Genomic DNA, 18,751 nt, shown 5'->3' on the forward strand with positions numbered 1-18,751 from the left:
CTCTTAGACCTTGAGGTGTATGCCATCAAATGCCAGCAGTGCCCTTCGGCTCTCTATATTGGACACACAGGCCAAACCCTACGCCAAAGCATAAATGGACATAAATCTGACATCAGGAATCACAAGACAGAGAAGCCAGTAGGAGAACACTTCAATCTCCCAGGACATTCAATACAGGATCTCAAAGCAGCTGTCTTATTACAAACGAATTTCAGAAATAGACTTGAAATAGAAGTTGCTGAATTACAACTTATTACTAAACTGAAAACTATGGAGAGACCTGGTCTGAATAGAGATATTGCATTCTTGTCTCATTAAATATGCTAAAGTTATTTTTGGTCATCTGCACACTATCCCTTGCTTTTATCAACAGATTTACCATACCCATTGAGTCAATCACCCATCTCCTACTGCCCTTCTGAGAAAAACCCCACCCCATATATATAAGGGTCTGGTGATTTCTGTTTCAGTGTACAGTGGTATCTCGGGTTACATACGCTTCAGGTTATATACGCTTCAGGTTACAGACTCCGCTAACCCAGAAATATTACCTCGGGTTAAGACCTTTGCTTCAGGATGAGAACAGAAATTGTGCTCTGGCGGCGTGGCGGCAGCAGGAGGCCCCATTAGCTAAAGTGGTGCTTCAGGTTAAGAACAGTTTCAGGTTAAGAATGGACCTCCGGAACGAATTAAGTACTTAACACGAGGTACCACTGTATCTGAAGAAGTGTGCATGCACATGAAAGCTTATACCTAGAACAAACTTAGTTGGTCTCTAAGGTGCTACTGGACAATTTTTTAATTTATTTCAACTGTGTCAGACCAACACAGCTACCTACCTGAACCTTGAGCTCAGATATCGATAAAAAGTAGATCATGGCACACATAGGAGTCAACTCCTAGGAGCTGAGGTCGCTCCCCCCCCATAAAATATTTGAGGGGGCCAGCCCAACCCCCCAAAGTTGATGGGCAATGCATTCCTGGGAGGCTGGATCTGCTGCTTCCATATCCTGCTGCCTAAGGCAATTTGCCTCATGGGTGGACCAGCCTTGACCCATTCAGGTGTTTATCTGCTTCATTCCATTTTGTCCCTACATGTTTTTCACCTCACCCCCCCCCAACCAGTCAGCATTCTGTGACCTCTTACCAATTTTAGCCCTTGTTTTGACAGCTTCCCCCCATTTTTAAAAAGAAACATTTGATTATATCCACAGTGGCGTAGCATGGGGGTGCAGGGGGGCTGGCTGCACCGGGCGCAACATCTGGGGGTTAGGGTTAGGGGGCGCAAATCCACGGGTTGGGGGCGCAAATCCACGGGTTAGGGGGCACAAATTACTTGCCTTGCCCTGGGTGCTGACAACCCACGCTACGCCACTGCATATCCACATATATATATTTATATTGTACTTCTCCAGTCCACGATTCCACCAAGCCTGCCTTTTGTGCATTGAACTGAGTGAGTTTGTAGATGCTGATATCCCTACAAGGGACAGTCTGCGCTATGTTATCCTCTTGCACCATCTCAACCAGGTCATTCCACTTGCTTAGCTATAGGAAGAATTGGTTTCCCACACATGCAGTTGGCATAACCTGGCAGGGAGTCAGAGGGGAACTTGCATTCCATTCTTCTCTGTTGCCTTCCTGGGTAATGTTACAACAGGTTCACCGAGTTCACGGCTCCCTGGCAGCTGGCCCTGCTATTTATAAGCTCCTGAAGAGGAGGTTGAAGGAGGGTAAGGGGTGATGAGGTGTTTAATAGACACAAAACAAGACAAAGCAGTGTATACCCCACTGTGCAAAGCTCACACCTGTCATTTTTGAACATGAATTGGGGGAGGCGGGAGGATGATGATAATGCAGTGATCACTGCAACTGAGATGATACCTTCTCTCCCCCTTCCTTCCTTCCTTCCTTCCTTCCTTCCTTCCTTCCTTTTTTAAAAACAAACATGCACATTAAATAATTCTTCTGGACAAACTGGGTAAAGGAATACTGGAAAATTGCTTTTTCAAATGATGTCTCTCTTCAGTCACTCAGCAGTGGTGTAGTTCATTAATGTTAGTTTCCGGATGTAATGGTCTCAACATGGTGATGGGAGTGCCTTTGGATCATGAGTGGAAGATGTTTCTCAGACCAAGGGCCACATTTTATTCTCAACAACCTTTCAGGGACCACATGCCAGTGAGAGGCACGGGCAGAAGCAAAAGTGGGCAGAGCAATAATTGTGAATTCTACACAGATTCACACACCTCTCACTGTCCCCCAGCCAGGCAAGAAAGAGGCATTGTTCAGCCAGACAAAAAACATTTGAGGAGGGGGTGAAATAGGGTTGGTGACTTGGAGGGAAGAATCCAAACAAAACAGGCAAGTTTTTTGTTTCCTTAATGGGCAGCCAGACCCCCAAGTGGGAAGTTTAAAAAAAGCATTTGGACAATTGAAAAATTCAAATCTTTTAAAAACTGCATTACCTTGTGATGTAAAAAGTGAATGAGAATAGTGTGAAAAATAAATGAAGTAGTCCAGGTTCCCCTAGAACCCCAGACCCAGATCAAGCAGACCCATTTCCCCTCCCCCTGCCAAAAACACTCCCCACAGATTCCACTACTATTGTCCACTGAGCATTCACCAGTGTTTCTTAGGAAATACAGTCATACCTCATGTTATGTTTGCTTCATGTTACGTTCTTTCAGGTTACGTCCTGCGGCAACCCGGAAGTACCAGAAAGGGTTACTTCTGGGTTTCGCCACTCGTACATGTGCAGAACCGCAAAATGACATCACATGCATGCGCAGAAGCAATGAATTGCATCCCACGTGTGTGCAGACACGCTGCTGTGGGTTGCGCTCCTTTCATGTTGCAAACGGGCCTCCGGAACAGATCTCGTTCGCAACCAGAGGTACCACTGTACAACTCTTTTCTACAAGTAAAGGTATAGGTAAAGGTACAGGGGACTGTTAGTCCATTCGCAGACGACTCTGGGGTTGCGGCACTCATCTCACTTTACTGGCCGAGGGATCTGGTGTACAGCTTTCTGGGTCATGTGGCCAGCATGACTAAGCCACTTCTGGCAAACCAGAGCAGCGCACGGAAACGCCATTTACCTTCCCGCCGGAGCGGTACCTATTTATCTACTTGCACTTGATGTGCTTTTGAACTGCTAGGTTGGCAGGAGCAGGGACTGAGCAAGGGGAGCTCACCCTGTCACGGGGATTTGAAGTGCCGACCTTCTGATCGGCAAGCCCTAGGCTTTGTGGTTTAGACCACAAATTTCCAGTTCTGGGAGTTCTCTCCCAATTCTACATAGGCTCCTAAATGCCATGGAATGTGGCTCTAACCAAAGTACCATGTCCGCACATGCAAGAGAAGTGAACAGGTGTGTTGCAGCAGAACATAATCCCAATAAACAATTTTGGTTTACATATTGTAAAACTAAATGTTGTAATAGCTGTCCTGTGAAAGCTATAGCCTAAAGGGGCAACCTTAATACATAAAAGAAAAACAGCGAACCTGTGAAGAAGATAAAGGGAGCAGATGGACCAGCTCTACTATGGGGCAAAAGGAGGCAAATACATTAAGCGGCAGATGTTGAGGACAGCCATGGCAGCCCCATGGCTGCTCAGTCTAAGCTCCCAGCTCCCTAGCCTGGCATGCTGTCTCAGGTGCAGCAAAGTTATCCATCTCTCTCACTAGCACCTAAGTAAGAGAACTGCTGGTTCATTTGGCTTCCATATGCAGAATGGAGAGTGGCCGCCATCTTGCCACCCTTGCATTGCAGGGGGTTGGACTAGATGACCCTTGGTAGCCCCTTCTAGCTCTACAATTCTATCATTCTTTGTCCTTTTCCTCAAGTAGCAGGATTGGGGGGGGGCTGGGGAGACAGCAGGTTAAGCAGCCTTCAGCTTGTTAGTGGAAAGGCAAGATATAAGATATAAATGTGATAAAGATTATGAAGTTTATTGTTATTCTCCCTCTACTCCCATCATAATCATGGGGGCTATTTACTGCACCAGTATTAAATCACCTGTTACCTCAATCCTTCTTCAGTTCAGATCTAATGCATATACAGTACAAGTCAGGATCAAAGATGTATAACTTGCTGCTGAAATGGAACACTCAGGATGAAACGGTGAAATCTGCTATGATTAAATGGGCACAAGATGTTGGACATAACATTATGTTTGCTGACTGGGAACAGTTATGGAACACAGGTATGAAATTCACGGCATGTAATGCCTTAAGAGAGAATATTATGAAAATGATTTACAGGTGGTACATGACCCCAGTCAAGCTTGCAAAAATTTATCATCTGCCCGATAATAAATGCTGGAAATGTAAAGAAAATGAAGGTACATTCTTTCCCCTTTGGTGGACGTGCCCAAGGATTAAGGCTTTCTGGGAAATGATTTATAATGAAATGAAAAAGGTATTTAAATATACCTCCCTGAAGAAACCAGAGGCGTTTCTCCTGGGCATGGTCGGTCAATTGGTGCCAAAGAAGGATAGAACTTTTTTTATGTATGCCACAATAGCAGCAAGAATACTTATTGCAAAGTACTGGAAGACACAAGATCTACCCACTCTGTAAGAATGGCAGATGAAGATGATTGACTATATGGGATTGGCAGAAATGACTGGCAGAATCCGAGACCAGGGAGAAGAGTCGGCGGAAGAAGACTGGAAGAAATTTAAAGACTATTTACAGAAATATTGCAAAATTAATGAATGTTAGAATGATGTTGGATAGAAATTAAGTGGTTTCCAGCTGTAATGCTTTAAGAGAATATGGAAAAAAAGGTTTAGAAACAGGTTAAAATTTATTGATAAGGATTTGCTGAACTAACAATTTGAACTGGAATACAAAAAAGGGAGGTATGAGGAGGTCTGGGAAATAAGTTAATGAAAATAAGCATTGGAAACCTTATGTGTTTTTTAAATATTTTTATTTTTGTATTTTTGTTATTTTTTATTTTTTATTTTTTATTTCTCTTTTTTCTTTTTATTGTATTATTATTGTAAACTTTAATAAACATTCTTTTTAAAAAAATACAAGTCAAGGTACCCTTTGCTAAATAGACGGGTTCTGAGCTCGGAAACTATACAAAAGAGGGGCGAGCAGCTTCTGCCTTCCAGTGTGGATTGCTACTCTCCGCACTCTCCACGCCCCCTCCTGTTAGGACAGGTAGAAATTAATCGGGTCTAGTCTTCTTTGCACGGATAATCAGGGCGCGCGAAGAGCTTGCTTATGATTCCAGCCTGCCATGCAGCTGTTAACGGAACAGGTGTCTTTGATAGAGGGAGAAAAGAAAAAGTCAGTTTGGTGCAGAGAGACAGCCAGCCCTAGCTTCATCGTCCAGGGAAGTCCAGCTGCCTCTAGGATCCGGAGAGCTTCCCCCCGCCGCCGGACAGTGCCAGGGGCGGGGTCAAACGGGTGGGATCTGGGGCTGGGAGGGACACGCAGGGCCGCTGCTTTGCAAACTTTGCAGAGTCTAGCCAAGACCGAGAGTCCCGGGTGGGCTATTCCTCCTCCTACGTTTTTCCAAAGCTTTGCAGAGCTAATAGCTGCCGCAGATATCGGTGCGCTCTCGGAGACAGACATCCAGCCGACCGGCGCCTTCTTCCTAATCCTGTCCCGCATCTCTCTTAGCGTCTGCCGACGGTTTCTCACGCGTGCCAAAGCAGTTCGTGGGGATGTCAACCGCAGATGAGGATGGCTTCCTGCTCCGCCCTTTCAAACTGATAGCCCTGCTGTGCGCCTTCATCGCTCTCGCCCTAGACGTGGCGGCCCTTCTGAGCCCTGCCTGGGTCACGTCGGAGCGCTACTCCCGCTCCCTATGGGTGTCTTGTATGCAAGCCCGGGATGGTGTTTGGGAGTGCAGCTCCACCCTCCAGACTGGTAAGGGGCCCCCGGGGAGAGTTAGAAATGCTGGAAACATGCACGAAGAGTCGGGCAGCAAAGAGACTTGGTTGCGCCTGGGAAAAGACGGGGTGGGTGGGCAAAGTATTGCTGTATTTATTTTTTAAGGCATTTGCCAAAATCGAAATCCTGTCTCATCCCACCAAATGGGAGTTTAATGCCATCAGCTCCTGAGAACTAGAATATACTTTTATGAACTGCATGGAGTGTTATCTTGAAGAATACTAGGGCAGAAGATGCTGAGCTGAGCGGACCAGTGGTCTGAATTGGTGTAAGGCAGCTTTCTGCATTGAACAGATGGGAGAACATGTGCCCCCCTCCCTGATACTGTTGGACTACAAGTCCCAGCCAGCATAGCCAGGGAGAATGGGAATTGTGTTCCAGCAGCATCCAAAAGGTCATATAGATGCACAACATCCAGCAGGCCAGGGTGTTGGATGGGGGGGGGGGAGGGTTAGTGTGATCTCAGGCACCTGCTGTCTTCAGCACAGTGGTAGAGCATCCAACTTGAAAGCAGAGCACCCCAAGTTTATTCCTAAGAATCTTCAGCTGGAGGTGGAAGAGAGTCTTGCCTGGAAAGCTGCTGCCAGTCAGTGTGGACAGTACTGAGCAAGATTGACCAATGGATTGGTGTAAGGCAGATTCCTATGTGCCTATATGTGTGGGTTTGTTTGTGTGTATTTTAAGACTTGCAATCTGCTCCAGCCGCACTCCATATGCATGCATAAAACATAAGCGGTGGAGTCAGAGGGAAATACAGGGCCAGTGCTACCATTAGGCTGTGTGAGACAATCTCTCCAATCGACAGATGTTGGGTGTGGGTGTGTTCTCTTCTGCAGGAGACCAGAGCTGTGTCTAGGGGTGGCCACCAGCAAAGAAGGTTGTTGAGCAGATCAGATGTTAAATCAAACAGGGATGAGGGTCTGTAAGGGGGGGAAAGGAAGCTAGCTTGGTACTGAAGCCAAAATGTCTGCAATGGACAACAAACTTTTTTGTTGGGTGGACCAGGTCAGCAGCTGTATGAAATTTGTCATAAAGAAGGTTTGTGCACCACTGAGAGTGTGATCCTAAATGTAACCTCTCAGAAGTAAGCACACAAGACTTACCCCTCAGGTAAGTTTACATGGGATTGCAGCCGAAATACAGTATATATAAAATAATTGCAGTGACCATTCCTGAAGCAGCATTGATTTTGACATACCGGTAAAGTAAGTCATAATGGTAACATGCTCATGGTGGTATCAGGGTGGTCATATTCAGTTCTGCTTTCAGTACTGTTTGTGCTAGCAGAAGTTTTGGGGTGAACATACTGCTTTGTTTCCAATCAGTGCACATCACATAGCATCCTGCTGAAATCCTGTAACTTTTCATACCATAAATGTTTTTTTCCCCTTCTTTTTTTTGGGGGGGGGGAGGGGAATAGGTAGTTGGCCTGCTCTCTGTCAGCTATGGTGCAAGCTGCCCTTGCAGATGGCAGTAGTGCAGAAACAGTGAGGAAGCATCACAAGATCACTAATAAAGTGGAACTAAATGTATTATTACTGCGCCAGTGACATGTTATGGAATACACCCTCCCCCAAAAAACACCAGTCTGGAAGGCCCTAAGTTCAGATGAAGCTGCAGGGTTTTGGGCTGTGTATGCATTAGTACAGTACAATAGGCTCACTCAGCAGAAGGGTTTGGATTAAAAGGAGGACTTGCCTGGTGTAAGTAAATCTGGTTTGCCAAGACTGTAAAGAAGTTCCCACTGCATCAGTGTCCAGGGATTTTGACTGCTGGCAGATGTAACTCTTTGGGGCATGGCCTCTTGTTCTGTTGCAAATGTCTTACTTCTGTTTTTCTATTAAAAAAAATATATTTTCAGGAAAGCACAGAGGGCTGCAAAGCAGGGATCTTGGAACAACTGTTTATTTTTAAAAGCAGCCTGCACACCCCCCCTTCTTTTTCTCTCCTTCATCACTGTTGTAAGGTAGGCTGTGCAGAAATAGAGTGACTGTCCTAAGGGAATAGAGATTTGAACCTGGGTTCCACTACACAGCATGAGTTATTGGAGGCTGCAATAAAGAGTGCTCTGGTATCACATCCAAGTCAACCTCCATTGGGAGCTGCCCTGCCAGCTAATTAATCTTCAGAAATTTGCAAGCGGGCCTCAAGGGGAGTCCCGGGTACATACACGACAGCAGCCTAGCTTCCAGTTAGGGAGGCATGAATGGTGGTCGGTAAGGCAGTAGATTTCCTAGAAAGGGTTGTGGCCTTTTCATCAGGTGAAGGGGGTGGAAGTGAGACCTGCTTGCTGCCTCAGTGTAAGTTTCAAGGTCAGTGAATACCTCAAGGTTAAGTGTGAGCCTCTTAATTTTTTCAGATTCTCTAAAAGTAGCTTGCTGCTACCACCTTCTCCCTAGTTTATAGCACGGGGGTTACCACCTAATGGCACAACAGGGCCAATTACCTATTGAACAAGCGCTGCCATTTGATTTTCCTCTTTTGTTTTGGCAGTAGAGCCTGAGACACAATAATCAGAAATGCAACAGGTGCTGGGGGAGGCAGCTGGGGAACTCCTTGCAAAGGCAATTTTCTTTTCTTTTTGCAACAATTCAAGCCTACAAATTGGAAATGGCTGCGGGGGGGGGGGGTAGGTGGAGAGGAGGAGAGAAGAGTTTGACATTTGTCTCGGGTGTAAAGGCTCTTTAGTCTTCGCAAAGAGAGTAACAGATGTGTGGCATTTGCTATCCAGGCTGCACTCCGGAGCTCAAACCTGTGATTTATTGTCAGGCTCTTCTGCTGACCACCTGCTTACTGGCTAGAGTCCTTCACTGTCTTCTGCTCTCCCGTTCAGCTTGAGGAGTGGGAGACTTCATAGAAGAGGGGTTTGGGTGAACTCAGATTGTGAGTCCCCATGAAGGAAGGGTGGATGAGGTGACAGAGAGGTCAGTTGCCCTTGCCTTGGATGAAGCGTGATCCCTAGATTCCACAGCATTCAGTTTAAAAAGAGAGCTTCTAGCATTTGTAGGACCTGTGATATGAGGAAAATGTGCAGGTACTTTTCTTCTGTTCTATGAGAAACCTGCATGCTCCTACCTTTCAGTTGCATGTGTTTGTTTATTTGTAGCTTTTAACAACCCTGCCCTCTGCCAGAAAAATAATAATCCTGCAGACACCTGTAATCCTACACACCCATCCAAATTTGCAGCAGTTAGGTCCATTTTTGTTCCATGTAGAGATTCTTCAATTCAAGCTTCTATAATAAAAAAGGTCTCCTTTTTCTCTGCTGCAAGTTAGAACTGGGAAACCGACTTTTCCAGTCTCCTCCTGAGACAAAAATACAAGCAGCTTGAGAAAGAGAGCAAGGGCTGGCAGCTGAGGGTGCTGGTGGAGCTGGAACAGTGAAGGTATTCAGTAGGGATGTATGACTTGTCTGGGGAACCTGCAGCCCTCCAGATGTTGCTGAAAACAGCTGTCATCTCTGGCCTTTGGCCATGCTTGCAAGGGCTGACTGGAGTTGTTGCTGAGGCACATTTGGAAGGCCGAATGGCCCCCACGCCTGATTCAGGTTTGAGAATTCCCCTCTAGCTACTTGAATTCAAATCCCACAGGGGGGGTGAAGCCCAAACGCCTAGATCAAATCATGATTCCCTATGCTTGGTTCCTTGTCCCTACAGCAGGCCTTCAGCTAAACAAATAAAAATTTCACTTTATTTTTAAATCTAGCATTTCCATCCATCTTCGATGAGAAAGCTCCTCTCTCTCCCTTTGGCATCCAAAGTGTAGCTGCCTTTCCCATGGAGGCAAAGGCCACCCTGTTCTCTAAACCACTTCTGGCATGGTGAAAATTGTTCTGTTTATCCGGAAAGCTCTTCTGTGGATCTTGGATCAGTTAGGGCCTGATGCATGCAGGGATGCCTCACAGCTGGCGGCGGAACCTCTGAGTCCTCCCAGCTGTGCCAGGAACAGGATGGTGAGCAGTGGTGACTCAGTTGCTCTGTATGGTTCTGTTTTTGTTTTTCTAAGTCCTGGGCTGACAGTTCCTAAGAGCTGCAGTCCTACTAGAAACACATACTGGAGCATGCTCAGTAAGTCTGGTTCGAAATTGGGGTGTGGGTAGTGGTGAAAGTAGTGCAGGGGATGTCACGTAAACATTGAAGCAGCTGTCAGTTGCCTTCCTTGGGTTGCATCCACACCATCCATTAAAGCAGAGGTAGGCAACCTAAGGCCTGGGGGCCAGATGTGGCCCAATTGCCTTCTCAATCCGACCTGCGGACAGTCCAGGAATCAGTGTGTTTTTACAGGAGTAGAATGTGTGCTTTTATTTAAAATGCATCTCTGGGTTATTTGTGGGGCATAGGAATTCGTTCATTATTATTTTTTCCAAAATATAGTCCGGCCCCCCACATGGTCTGAGGGACGGTGGACCGGCCCACGGCTGAAAAAGGTTGCTGACCCCTGCATTAAAGCTTTCCCAAAAGAACAATGAGAGCTGTAGTTTTACCCCTCACAGAGCTACAGTTCCCTGTGCCCTTAGCACACTGCAGCCCCCTTTGGGGATTCTTTGGGAGAAGTCATATGCATTAAATGGATGGTGTGGATGTGACCATAGTTGCAAAGGCAGTCTTGTCTACTGATAGCCTCATGGTCTGTCCTGCCCAGCATCTCATTGTTGGGGAAGTGAATAGTTTGACATTCTTAGCACCTGCAGGAAGTAGTCATAGGAAGGCCTTTGAGCAGAAGTCCAGCGCCCCTGACAGCAGCTGGGTTTGCTTGCGACACTCTGAACAATATAATACACATCAGCATGTAAAGGGGCGGGGGAGGATGTCAGACAGTTGCCCACCCCCTTTCTGCCACAAGACCAGGATGTCTAGACTCTAGAGCAGCGTCCCCCAGCCTGGTGCCCCCCAGTTCAGTACTGGATTATCCAGTAGACACAGTAAGCATGTACTTATAGTGTACCATTCTTCGCAAGTGTCCTGGAAAAACTAGAACATCCCATTTTCTTCCATGAGAGCATAGTGGCCATTTGGAGTGCCATGATCTCACCCCGAAAAAGTGCTTTATTGAGGCTGTGATTTCGTGTGCAGGGACGGATTTAGGTTTGATGAGGCCCTAAGCTACTGAAGGTAATGGGGCCCTTTATATGTCCATTGTCCTTTGTCAACAACAAATTGTCGCTGTTTTTTGTGCTGAATATATGCTATATGGTAATTTATGGATCTAATAGGGATCTAAAGCCATCTGCACATAACAAAATATGTATTTTATCAAAGTAATTGTTGAACTGAAACACAATTAAGAAGTATATTAATAGTGAAATAATTATTGAGCTCTAATTTATAATGATTTTTTATTCTTAACAAACTTAATAATGCAAACATTTTTTTCCTTTAATTTTTTTGGGGCCCCCTGAGAGAGTGGGGCCCTAAGCTATAGCTTGTTTAGCTTATATGTAAATCTGGCACTGCTTGTGTGGATGCATGATCATAGCCCCAGAAAAGTACATCTTTTGGGCTCCATGATCTCATGCAGGTCATGTGGCTTGCATGGGAGTATGGTCGGGAAGAAGGGCATCCCAGTTTGGGGCCTCATCATGTTGGAAGGCCTCTAAAGGTCTTAATCTGACTCTGTTCCATAGATTGCTGGGACCACAACTCCCATCAGCCCCAACCAGCATGGTCAGGGGTGATGGAAACTGTAGTTCAAAGCATCCAGGTTCAGGAAGCCTGCTCTAGAGTCACAGTTTACCAAACTGCACACCTGGACAGCCATTATTTTAAAAGCTGTGGAGAAGAGCTGGGTGGAAACATTGTGGGAATTTAGCCGGGTCATCCTTCAAAAAGGAGGCCCCTTTCTCCTTGCCCCACAGATGTCCCTAAAGTTAAACAGACCTCTTGCTGCTGCATTTGACTTGGTCACAATTAACTGCTGATTAATAGGAACTGGAAACCAGTCCTTTGTTGTCACAATAGGCAGATAGTACAAGGGCCTGTGATTCCAGATGATTCACTAGCTGCTTTCTGCTGTGCCAACCCGGTTCAGAACCATTCCCATTCCAGGATATGCTTTATCCATGTATCTGCTTAGAAAGCTGTTATATCAACTTCCCCTTATGCTGCCTCTCCCTTGTCTTGTTGCTTATGCTGAAGATGTGCCATTATACTATGGAAGAAAGTTAAATATATTCCTGGTATAGGTGACTGATGCTGACTGAAGCTGCATGTATTGTTTGATTCCACTGACCTTTCCTGTGGTCTCTATAAATCACGTGTGCATATGCAAGCAGAGATAGGCAAAGTTCCTTAATTTGCATAATTTTGCATTTCTTACTGGGGAGGGCAGTAAGCAGCTGTGCAGGGTTCTGAAGAACTGCCCTCTGGGTCTTATTCAATCTGCCCTCTGAGAATCAGCAGGTATTTGTTTGCATGCTTTCAATGTGGCTTCCACAGTCACAGGGGCTAGGAATTTGGAGTTGTTTTACTTACGGTACTTAGTTTGTTTAAGTGGGATTCCCCTGAAGCTGAAGCCTATGCCTTATTTTTTCCTAATTCGTACATGCACAGCACCACACTGTGCTAGCTATGCAAGCTCACCTCCTGACAAATCATATAAATATATATTGCAAGGTGTGGTTGGTTTTATTTATGTATATCCACACCTTGCAATCAAATGATTTTCAATGTGGCTTACAGATGACAGGTTGTAATAATATTTAAAAACCAATATTCACACACAGATATACTCCTCTCGCTGGTGATGAATGGGGACAGAGTATGCTATCTCCATCACCACAGCAGTTCCAGAAAAATTGGTAGTTGAAGCAGAGTGGAGGAGAGCAGAGGGAGAGAGTATCCCGCAGCTACTGCTCCTGTATCTGTGAAGGATAGGGCCAATTTGGTCTTCTGCTTGCCAAGGGAGGCAGGAATATAGGAAACTCCCTTATACCAAGTCAATCTGCTGGTCTGTAGAACTCAGTATTGTTTGCACTGACTGCCCGCAATTCTCCAGGGTTTCAATAGCAGAAATTTCCAGTTCTACCTGGAGATGCTGTGGACTGAACCCGTGACCTTCTGCATACAAAGCATTTTGGGAGGAAACACAGTTCGATGGCAGAGGTTCAGGCCCAGGTTCAGTTCTGCAGCATTGACATATTGGGAAGGCCCTCCGCTCCAAACCCTGGAGAGCTGCTGCCAGTCTGTGTAGACAATACTGAAGTAGATGGTCCACTGATCTATGGCTCTGTCTGCTTGGTGTGGCAACCTCCCAGCAGCCAAAGGCCCAGAGTATGCTGCCCTTTCAGGCTCAGGGAAATAAGAACATAGAAGAGTCTTGCTGGATGCTTGCTGGATGTTCACAGTAATATGCTCATGGAACTTTTAGAGTTGGAAGGGACCTTGAGGGTCATCTAGTCCAACCCCCTGCAATGCATGAATCTCGACTAGATCACACATGACAGATGGCCATCCAGCCTCTGCTTAAAAACCTCCAAGGAAGGAGAGCCCACCACTTTTGGAAGGAGATTGCTCCAGCAGTGGACAGCTCCTTCTGTCAGAAAGTTCTTCCTTATGTTTAGTCGTAGTCTCCTTTCTTGTAACTTGAAGCCATTGGTTTGAGGCCTACCCTCTGAAGCAGAAGAAAACAAGCTTGCCCCATCTTTTTTGTGATTTTATGTCTAGCCCTGCCATTTGTTTGCAAATAGCAGCCAGCCAAATAGCTCTGGGAATCTTAGAAGCAGGGAAGCTGATGCTTCACTTACGGTATACCCCCCTGCATTGAAGGTCTTTCCAAACCTGGTTTCCTCCTTTTTTTAGCTCTCATGGCCAATACTGGGATGGTCATAGAGGACCCCAGATGGTTAGAGACCTGAGTGATCTATGTCCTCAATAAATACAAAATAATGGGGTGGGGGCCCTTGGGGATACTCTGCGTTAGGTTTGGAGGTGAGAAATACAACTTCACATTTCCATGACTAGACAAGTCTGTAGGCTCTGCCTTTCTCACTTTTTATCACAGGATAAATGATTTATGCATCAAGTAGGCAACTTGGCTGGAAATTCAGCTCTTATTTCTGTTAGAATAAGCATTCATTCCCTCAGTTTCCAATGATCAGGCTGTGAGTGCCAGTAATTACTCAGCCAAAAGAGAAGCACCTATGCAGAGAGGAGGAGGAGTATACCTTGGCAGAGCTATAGAGTAAATGTCTATACACATGAACAGCCGAATTTGTATATCCAGCCAAGATAGAGCCAGAGTCTGTGCAGCTGATGGAAAGCTGTGTTCAGCAACTGGGTTGAGTAAGTGGATTCTCAAGGACTGATGGCTACACTTGTGCAGAAACAATAGAGCCCTAAAAATTAGTAAGGTGCGTAAGTTAGACCTTAAGGCAGGCTTCCTCAAACTAAGCCCTTCAGATGTTTTTGGCCTGCAACTCCCATGATCCCTAGCTAGTCAGGGATGATGGGAATTGTAGTCTCAAAACATCTGGAGGGCCGAGTTTGAGGAAGTCTGCCTTAAGGTGCCACTGAATTGGTTGTTTTTTTTTGCTGAGACAGGCCCCATCTATACATTTAAAGCAGTCTCACACAATTTTATAAACATTCCAAGGAATCCTGGGAACTAGTTTGTTAAGAGTGCCAAGAGAAGACCGCTATTCCGATCACACACCCAGAATTTCCAGCATCGTTTAACAATCCATCCCTCTTCCTTGGGGATTTTTGCTTTGCGGGCTCTAAAACAGAGATGGAAAACAGAGATGGAGGCCCAGGGTTCAATGGCAGCCTACCTACCCTTTTGGCCCTCAAGTTCTTACCAGGCCACACACACCTCACCAGCCCTGCTCTGCCCATCCTTTTAAACAATTTTATTATAAACTCCTCAAGTGTTTTTGTATAGCTGGAATGTGTCCTTGAACACTGACCATGCCTTTTGCTTGCTGGAATGGAGGACAGCATGGGGTTTGTGATTGTGTGTAGAAACCAGCCTACCACACAAAGGCAAAATTCACATTTATTGTATTCCTCTGCTCACGTCCACCCCGGCCCCACCCACCACAGACAGGCATGTGTCCCATGTGGAAGTGTGGTCCTTGAGCTGACAAACTCTGATCTAAAACAGCATATGTGTATGTCACCAGGTTTCTTGGTGACTAAACAAGACCCTCATGTCTGTTGATAGTGCTTTGAGAGTCTTTTTCACAATTGTTCCTTATCCCGCCCCCTTCCCTTCCTACAGACTGGCAAATAGCTGCTTTGGTGTTAATCCTGACGGCAGCCACCATTACTCTGCTGTCATTCCTCCTGTCTCTGACTTCCTTCTGCCTGGGGATCTATAAGCGCTATTACCGGGTTGTTGCCATCCTCCTTTTTGTTGCTGGTACGTATCCTTTAACCTCTGCTTTTGTAACATCAGTTCATTTCTATGCTGCTTTTATTTATTTATTTGAAATGTATTTATATACCGCTGTTCATAAAAATAAATAAAACCAGAGTGGTTTACAACAATTGTACATAAAACCACACAATAAAAACCATATAGAAAAGTTAAAATCAGAAATTGGCTAAATATCAGGGCTCACTGCTTTTTCTGCTGGGCCAGGAGTGAAGTGGGAGCCATATATGTTATGCTTTGTTGCAATGTTCAAGCACGGTCATTATAGTTTAAAACCCCTTCCATTCACTCCATTTCTTTGCAATTGTCTTTTTGCTTCTTTCAAAATAATACCTTGCAAGTTCTTGATGGGCTTGCCTAATATGCCCTTTCCGATACCCAAGCAGCATGAACAATGGACCTATAGATAAGGCCTAGCTAATTGCCAATGGCTGTCCTTTCCATTTTTACTCCAGATGAACTTGGGCCAAATCTACAATAGGCATTTAAAGCCCTATCATGCCACTTTAAACCGCCTTGACTTCCCTAATAGAATCCTGGGGACTGTAGTTTGTTAAGGGTGCTGAGAATAATTAGACAGCCCCTATTCCCTCACAAAGCTACATTTCCCAGAGTGGATTAACAATCAATCAATCCCTCTTCCTAGGGAACTCTGAGATTGGTAGCTCTGTTGTGGGAAAAGTTGTCAGCACCTTTAACAAGCTTATTGCTTATTATTATTTATTGACTTTATATCCCATCCTTCCTCCTCACAAAAGGAGCCATGGGTGGCCGTTCCCAGGATTCTTTGGGAAAGCAATGACTTTTAAAGAAGCATCATGATGCTTTAAATGTATAGTGCAGATGCAGTCAAACCTCGGTTGTCGAATGTAATCCATTCCGGAAGCTCGTCGGATGTTCGGCTTCCAAAAAATGTTTTTGGTTGGGAGCCAAAATGTTCCAGAACAGAGGCGTTTGGGGACCGAGATTTGACATTATTATTTTATTTTATTTTATTTTATTTTATTTTATTTTATTTTATTTATTATTATTATTATTATTATTATTATTATTATTATTATTATTATTATTATTATATTCCGCCCTCCCCGGCCAAAGCTGGGCTCAGAGCGGCTAACAACAAGTAAAAATAGCACAGTGTACGTAAAATCACACAGTCAATTAATTATAATACATTCTGAAATCCGGGATCAAATTAATGGCAACCATTGGGCTGGAGTTCTATGTGGATTACAGAAGGAGAGAGGGGGACAGACTGTGCTTGGCCAAAGGCCTGGTGGAACAGCTTTACCTTGCAGGCCCTGCGGAAAGATGTCACATCCAGCAGGGCCCTAGTCTCTTGTGACAGAGTGTTACACCAGATTGGGGCCACGGCTGAAAAAGCCCTGGCTCTGGTTGAGGCCAGGCTAATCTCCCTGTGGCCCGGGATCTCCAATATATTTTTATTTGAAGACCGTAAGGGGGACATACCAGAGGACATACAGTAGGACATACCAGGAGAGGCGGTCCTGTAGGTATGAGGGTCCTAAGTTGTATAGGGCTTTAAAGGTTAATGACCTTGTCTTAAGATAGATGTTGAGACCAGTTGGTAAACACAGAAGCAAGAATGTGGCAGACTTGGAGATCAGTTGTTCCTGATCTCCCCAGTGTCTCCATGGAACAAGTGTATTTTCCTTCTTTTCTTCTAACAGACCTTTTTTCTTTGTTGGATTGGTCTAGTGGTTCTGCATGTCTGTGCCTTAATCCTCTACCCCATCAAATTCATCGACAGCAGCATGCTGAAGAGCTACCACGAGTTCAACTGGGGCTACGGCTTAGGCTGGGGATCTGCCGTCTTCATGCTGGGTGCTGCCATCCTTTACTGCTTACGCACAGATTTGTATGAAGATGCATACTACTGAGGCAGGCAGATGGAGCTGGACTGGATTATCAGACTGCTGGGACCATACTGGTAGACAGGAGGAGAGAGATGAAATGGGGAAAGGAGTGGTGGATTGGCACACTTGGCCCTTCCAGATGTGCACCTCATCTTGGCAAGATGCTGGCAGACGCCTTGAAAAATGAAGATGCAGAGAACAAAAAACTATACAAGAGCCATACTTCTCCACAGAATAACTAGCTTGAGATCTTTTGCTTGTTTCTGTTATTCTATGCTGGAAACGTCTTTATTTTTAAAGAGAACACCCCCCTGTGTTGAAGTAGAACTTGGTTGCCTTTACTTTGAGGTGCTTAGCACACACCCTTTCACATGGTGCAGGAGACAGGTGGGGGAGCATAGGGTGAAGTCAACTGGATCTGTAAACGTATCAGTAGTAAATCCACTTGATCCTGGGAAACCAGAAGTGCACAGAGACTGTTTTGCTGGTGGTGATCTCGGTCCCTGCTCTGTGCAGAAAGTGTGTGGGTTTGTGTAGCTGCAGAGTTGAATAAACCAACCTATTAAAATGAGATTGCCATGGTGCATATTTTGTGTTGTATGTATGTGAAAGCTTTGAACAGCTCAGCATTCCTGGGAGGGACTTGTGCAGAGAATGGAGTTGAAAAGGTCAGGGCTGGTGGGGAGGTATCAGTGTAGGTGGAAAAAGTCACATCAGATTGATTGAAATCGGTAAGGAAACTTATGTTACTTGCACAATGGATGAGAAACTGGGAAGGAAGCTGAAGGTCCAGGAGTGAAGCTGCCTCTGAGAGATAATTTGCTGGCAACAAGAAAAAGGTGCAGAATAAAGGAAATGCTAAATAAATAAATCACATTGAAGAGAGATGGGGGTGGCCAGCAAATCCACCAGGACAGCACCATTCAACTTCTTTGCCTCTTTGAGAAAACACACACACACACAAAAATAGGACATAGGAAATGTTCCTTTTGGCCCATCTAGCTTGCTTTGTCTACACCGGAGGTAGGCAACATAGTGACTCCAAGTGTTTTGGACTACAATTCCTATCAGCGCCAGCAAGTATAGTCATTTGTTCAAGGATGAGGGGAGTTGTATTCCAAGGCATTTAGAGGACACCGTGTGGGCTGTGTCTCATCTACACTAACGTGGCACCTTAGGATTTCAAACGAGTGTTCCCTGCAATGCTAGGGATTGAACCTGGGACTTTTTGTGTCCTAAGCAGATGCTCTACTCAGACTGACTTTTTCATAAATGGATATCACGTGGCTTATTCTGTTAAAACAAACGAAACAACCTGAATGTAGAAGCTGAGATGATTTTTCAACAGCTAATGGAGAAAGACTAGATTTTACTTCAGCTGTTTTGTTTATAAATGTAATTCTTTATCACCCCATCATACAAAGAATATAATGACCAGAATTATTATTATTATTATTATTATTATTATTATTATTATTATTATTATTATTTAAAGTCAACAACTACAAGGGGCTGTCAGCATAAAAATAACCCCAAGAGATGCCTGAAAGTTGAAAGTGATGGGCCTACTGAATCTCCACTAGAA

General features: G+C 45.0%; 1 protein-coding gene across 1 annotated transcript; it reads left to right on the forward strand.

Annotated features, from left to right (window-relative positions):
- The first annotated feature begins 5,447 nt into the window (after positions 1-5,447).
- LOC310836773 (transmembrane protein 47-like) lies at positions 5,448-17,739 on the forward strand. The gene is made up of 3 exons (XM_083722633.1): positions 5,448-5,893; positions 15,134-15,274; positions 17,009-17,739. The coding sequence occupies exons 1-3, from the start codon at positions 5,689-5,691 to the stop codon at positions 17,188-17,190; spliced, it is 528 nt and encodes a 175-aa protein (XP_083578759.1). The 5' UTR covers positions 5,448-5,688; the 3' UTR covers positions 17,191-17,739.
- The last annotated feature ends 1,012 nt before the right edge of the window (positions 17,740-18,751 follow it).

This window comes from Podarcis gaigeae, assembly GCF_964106915.1.
Source record: "Podarcis gaigeae genome assembly, chromosome: Z".
NCBI classification, from domain to species: Eukaryota; Metazoa; Chordata; class Lepidosauria; order Squamata; family Lacertidae; genus Podarcis; species Podarcis gaigeae.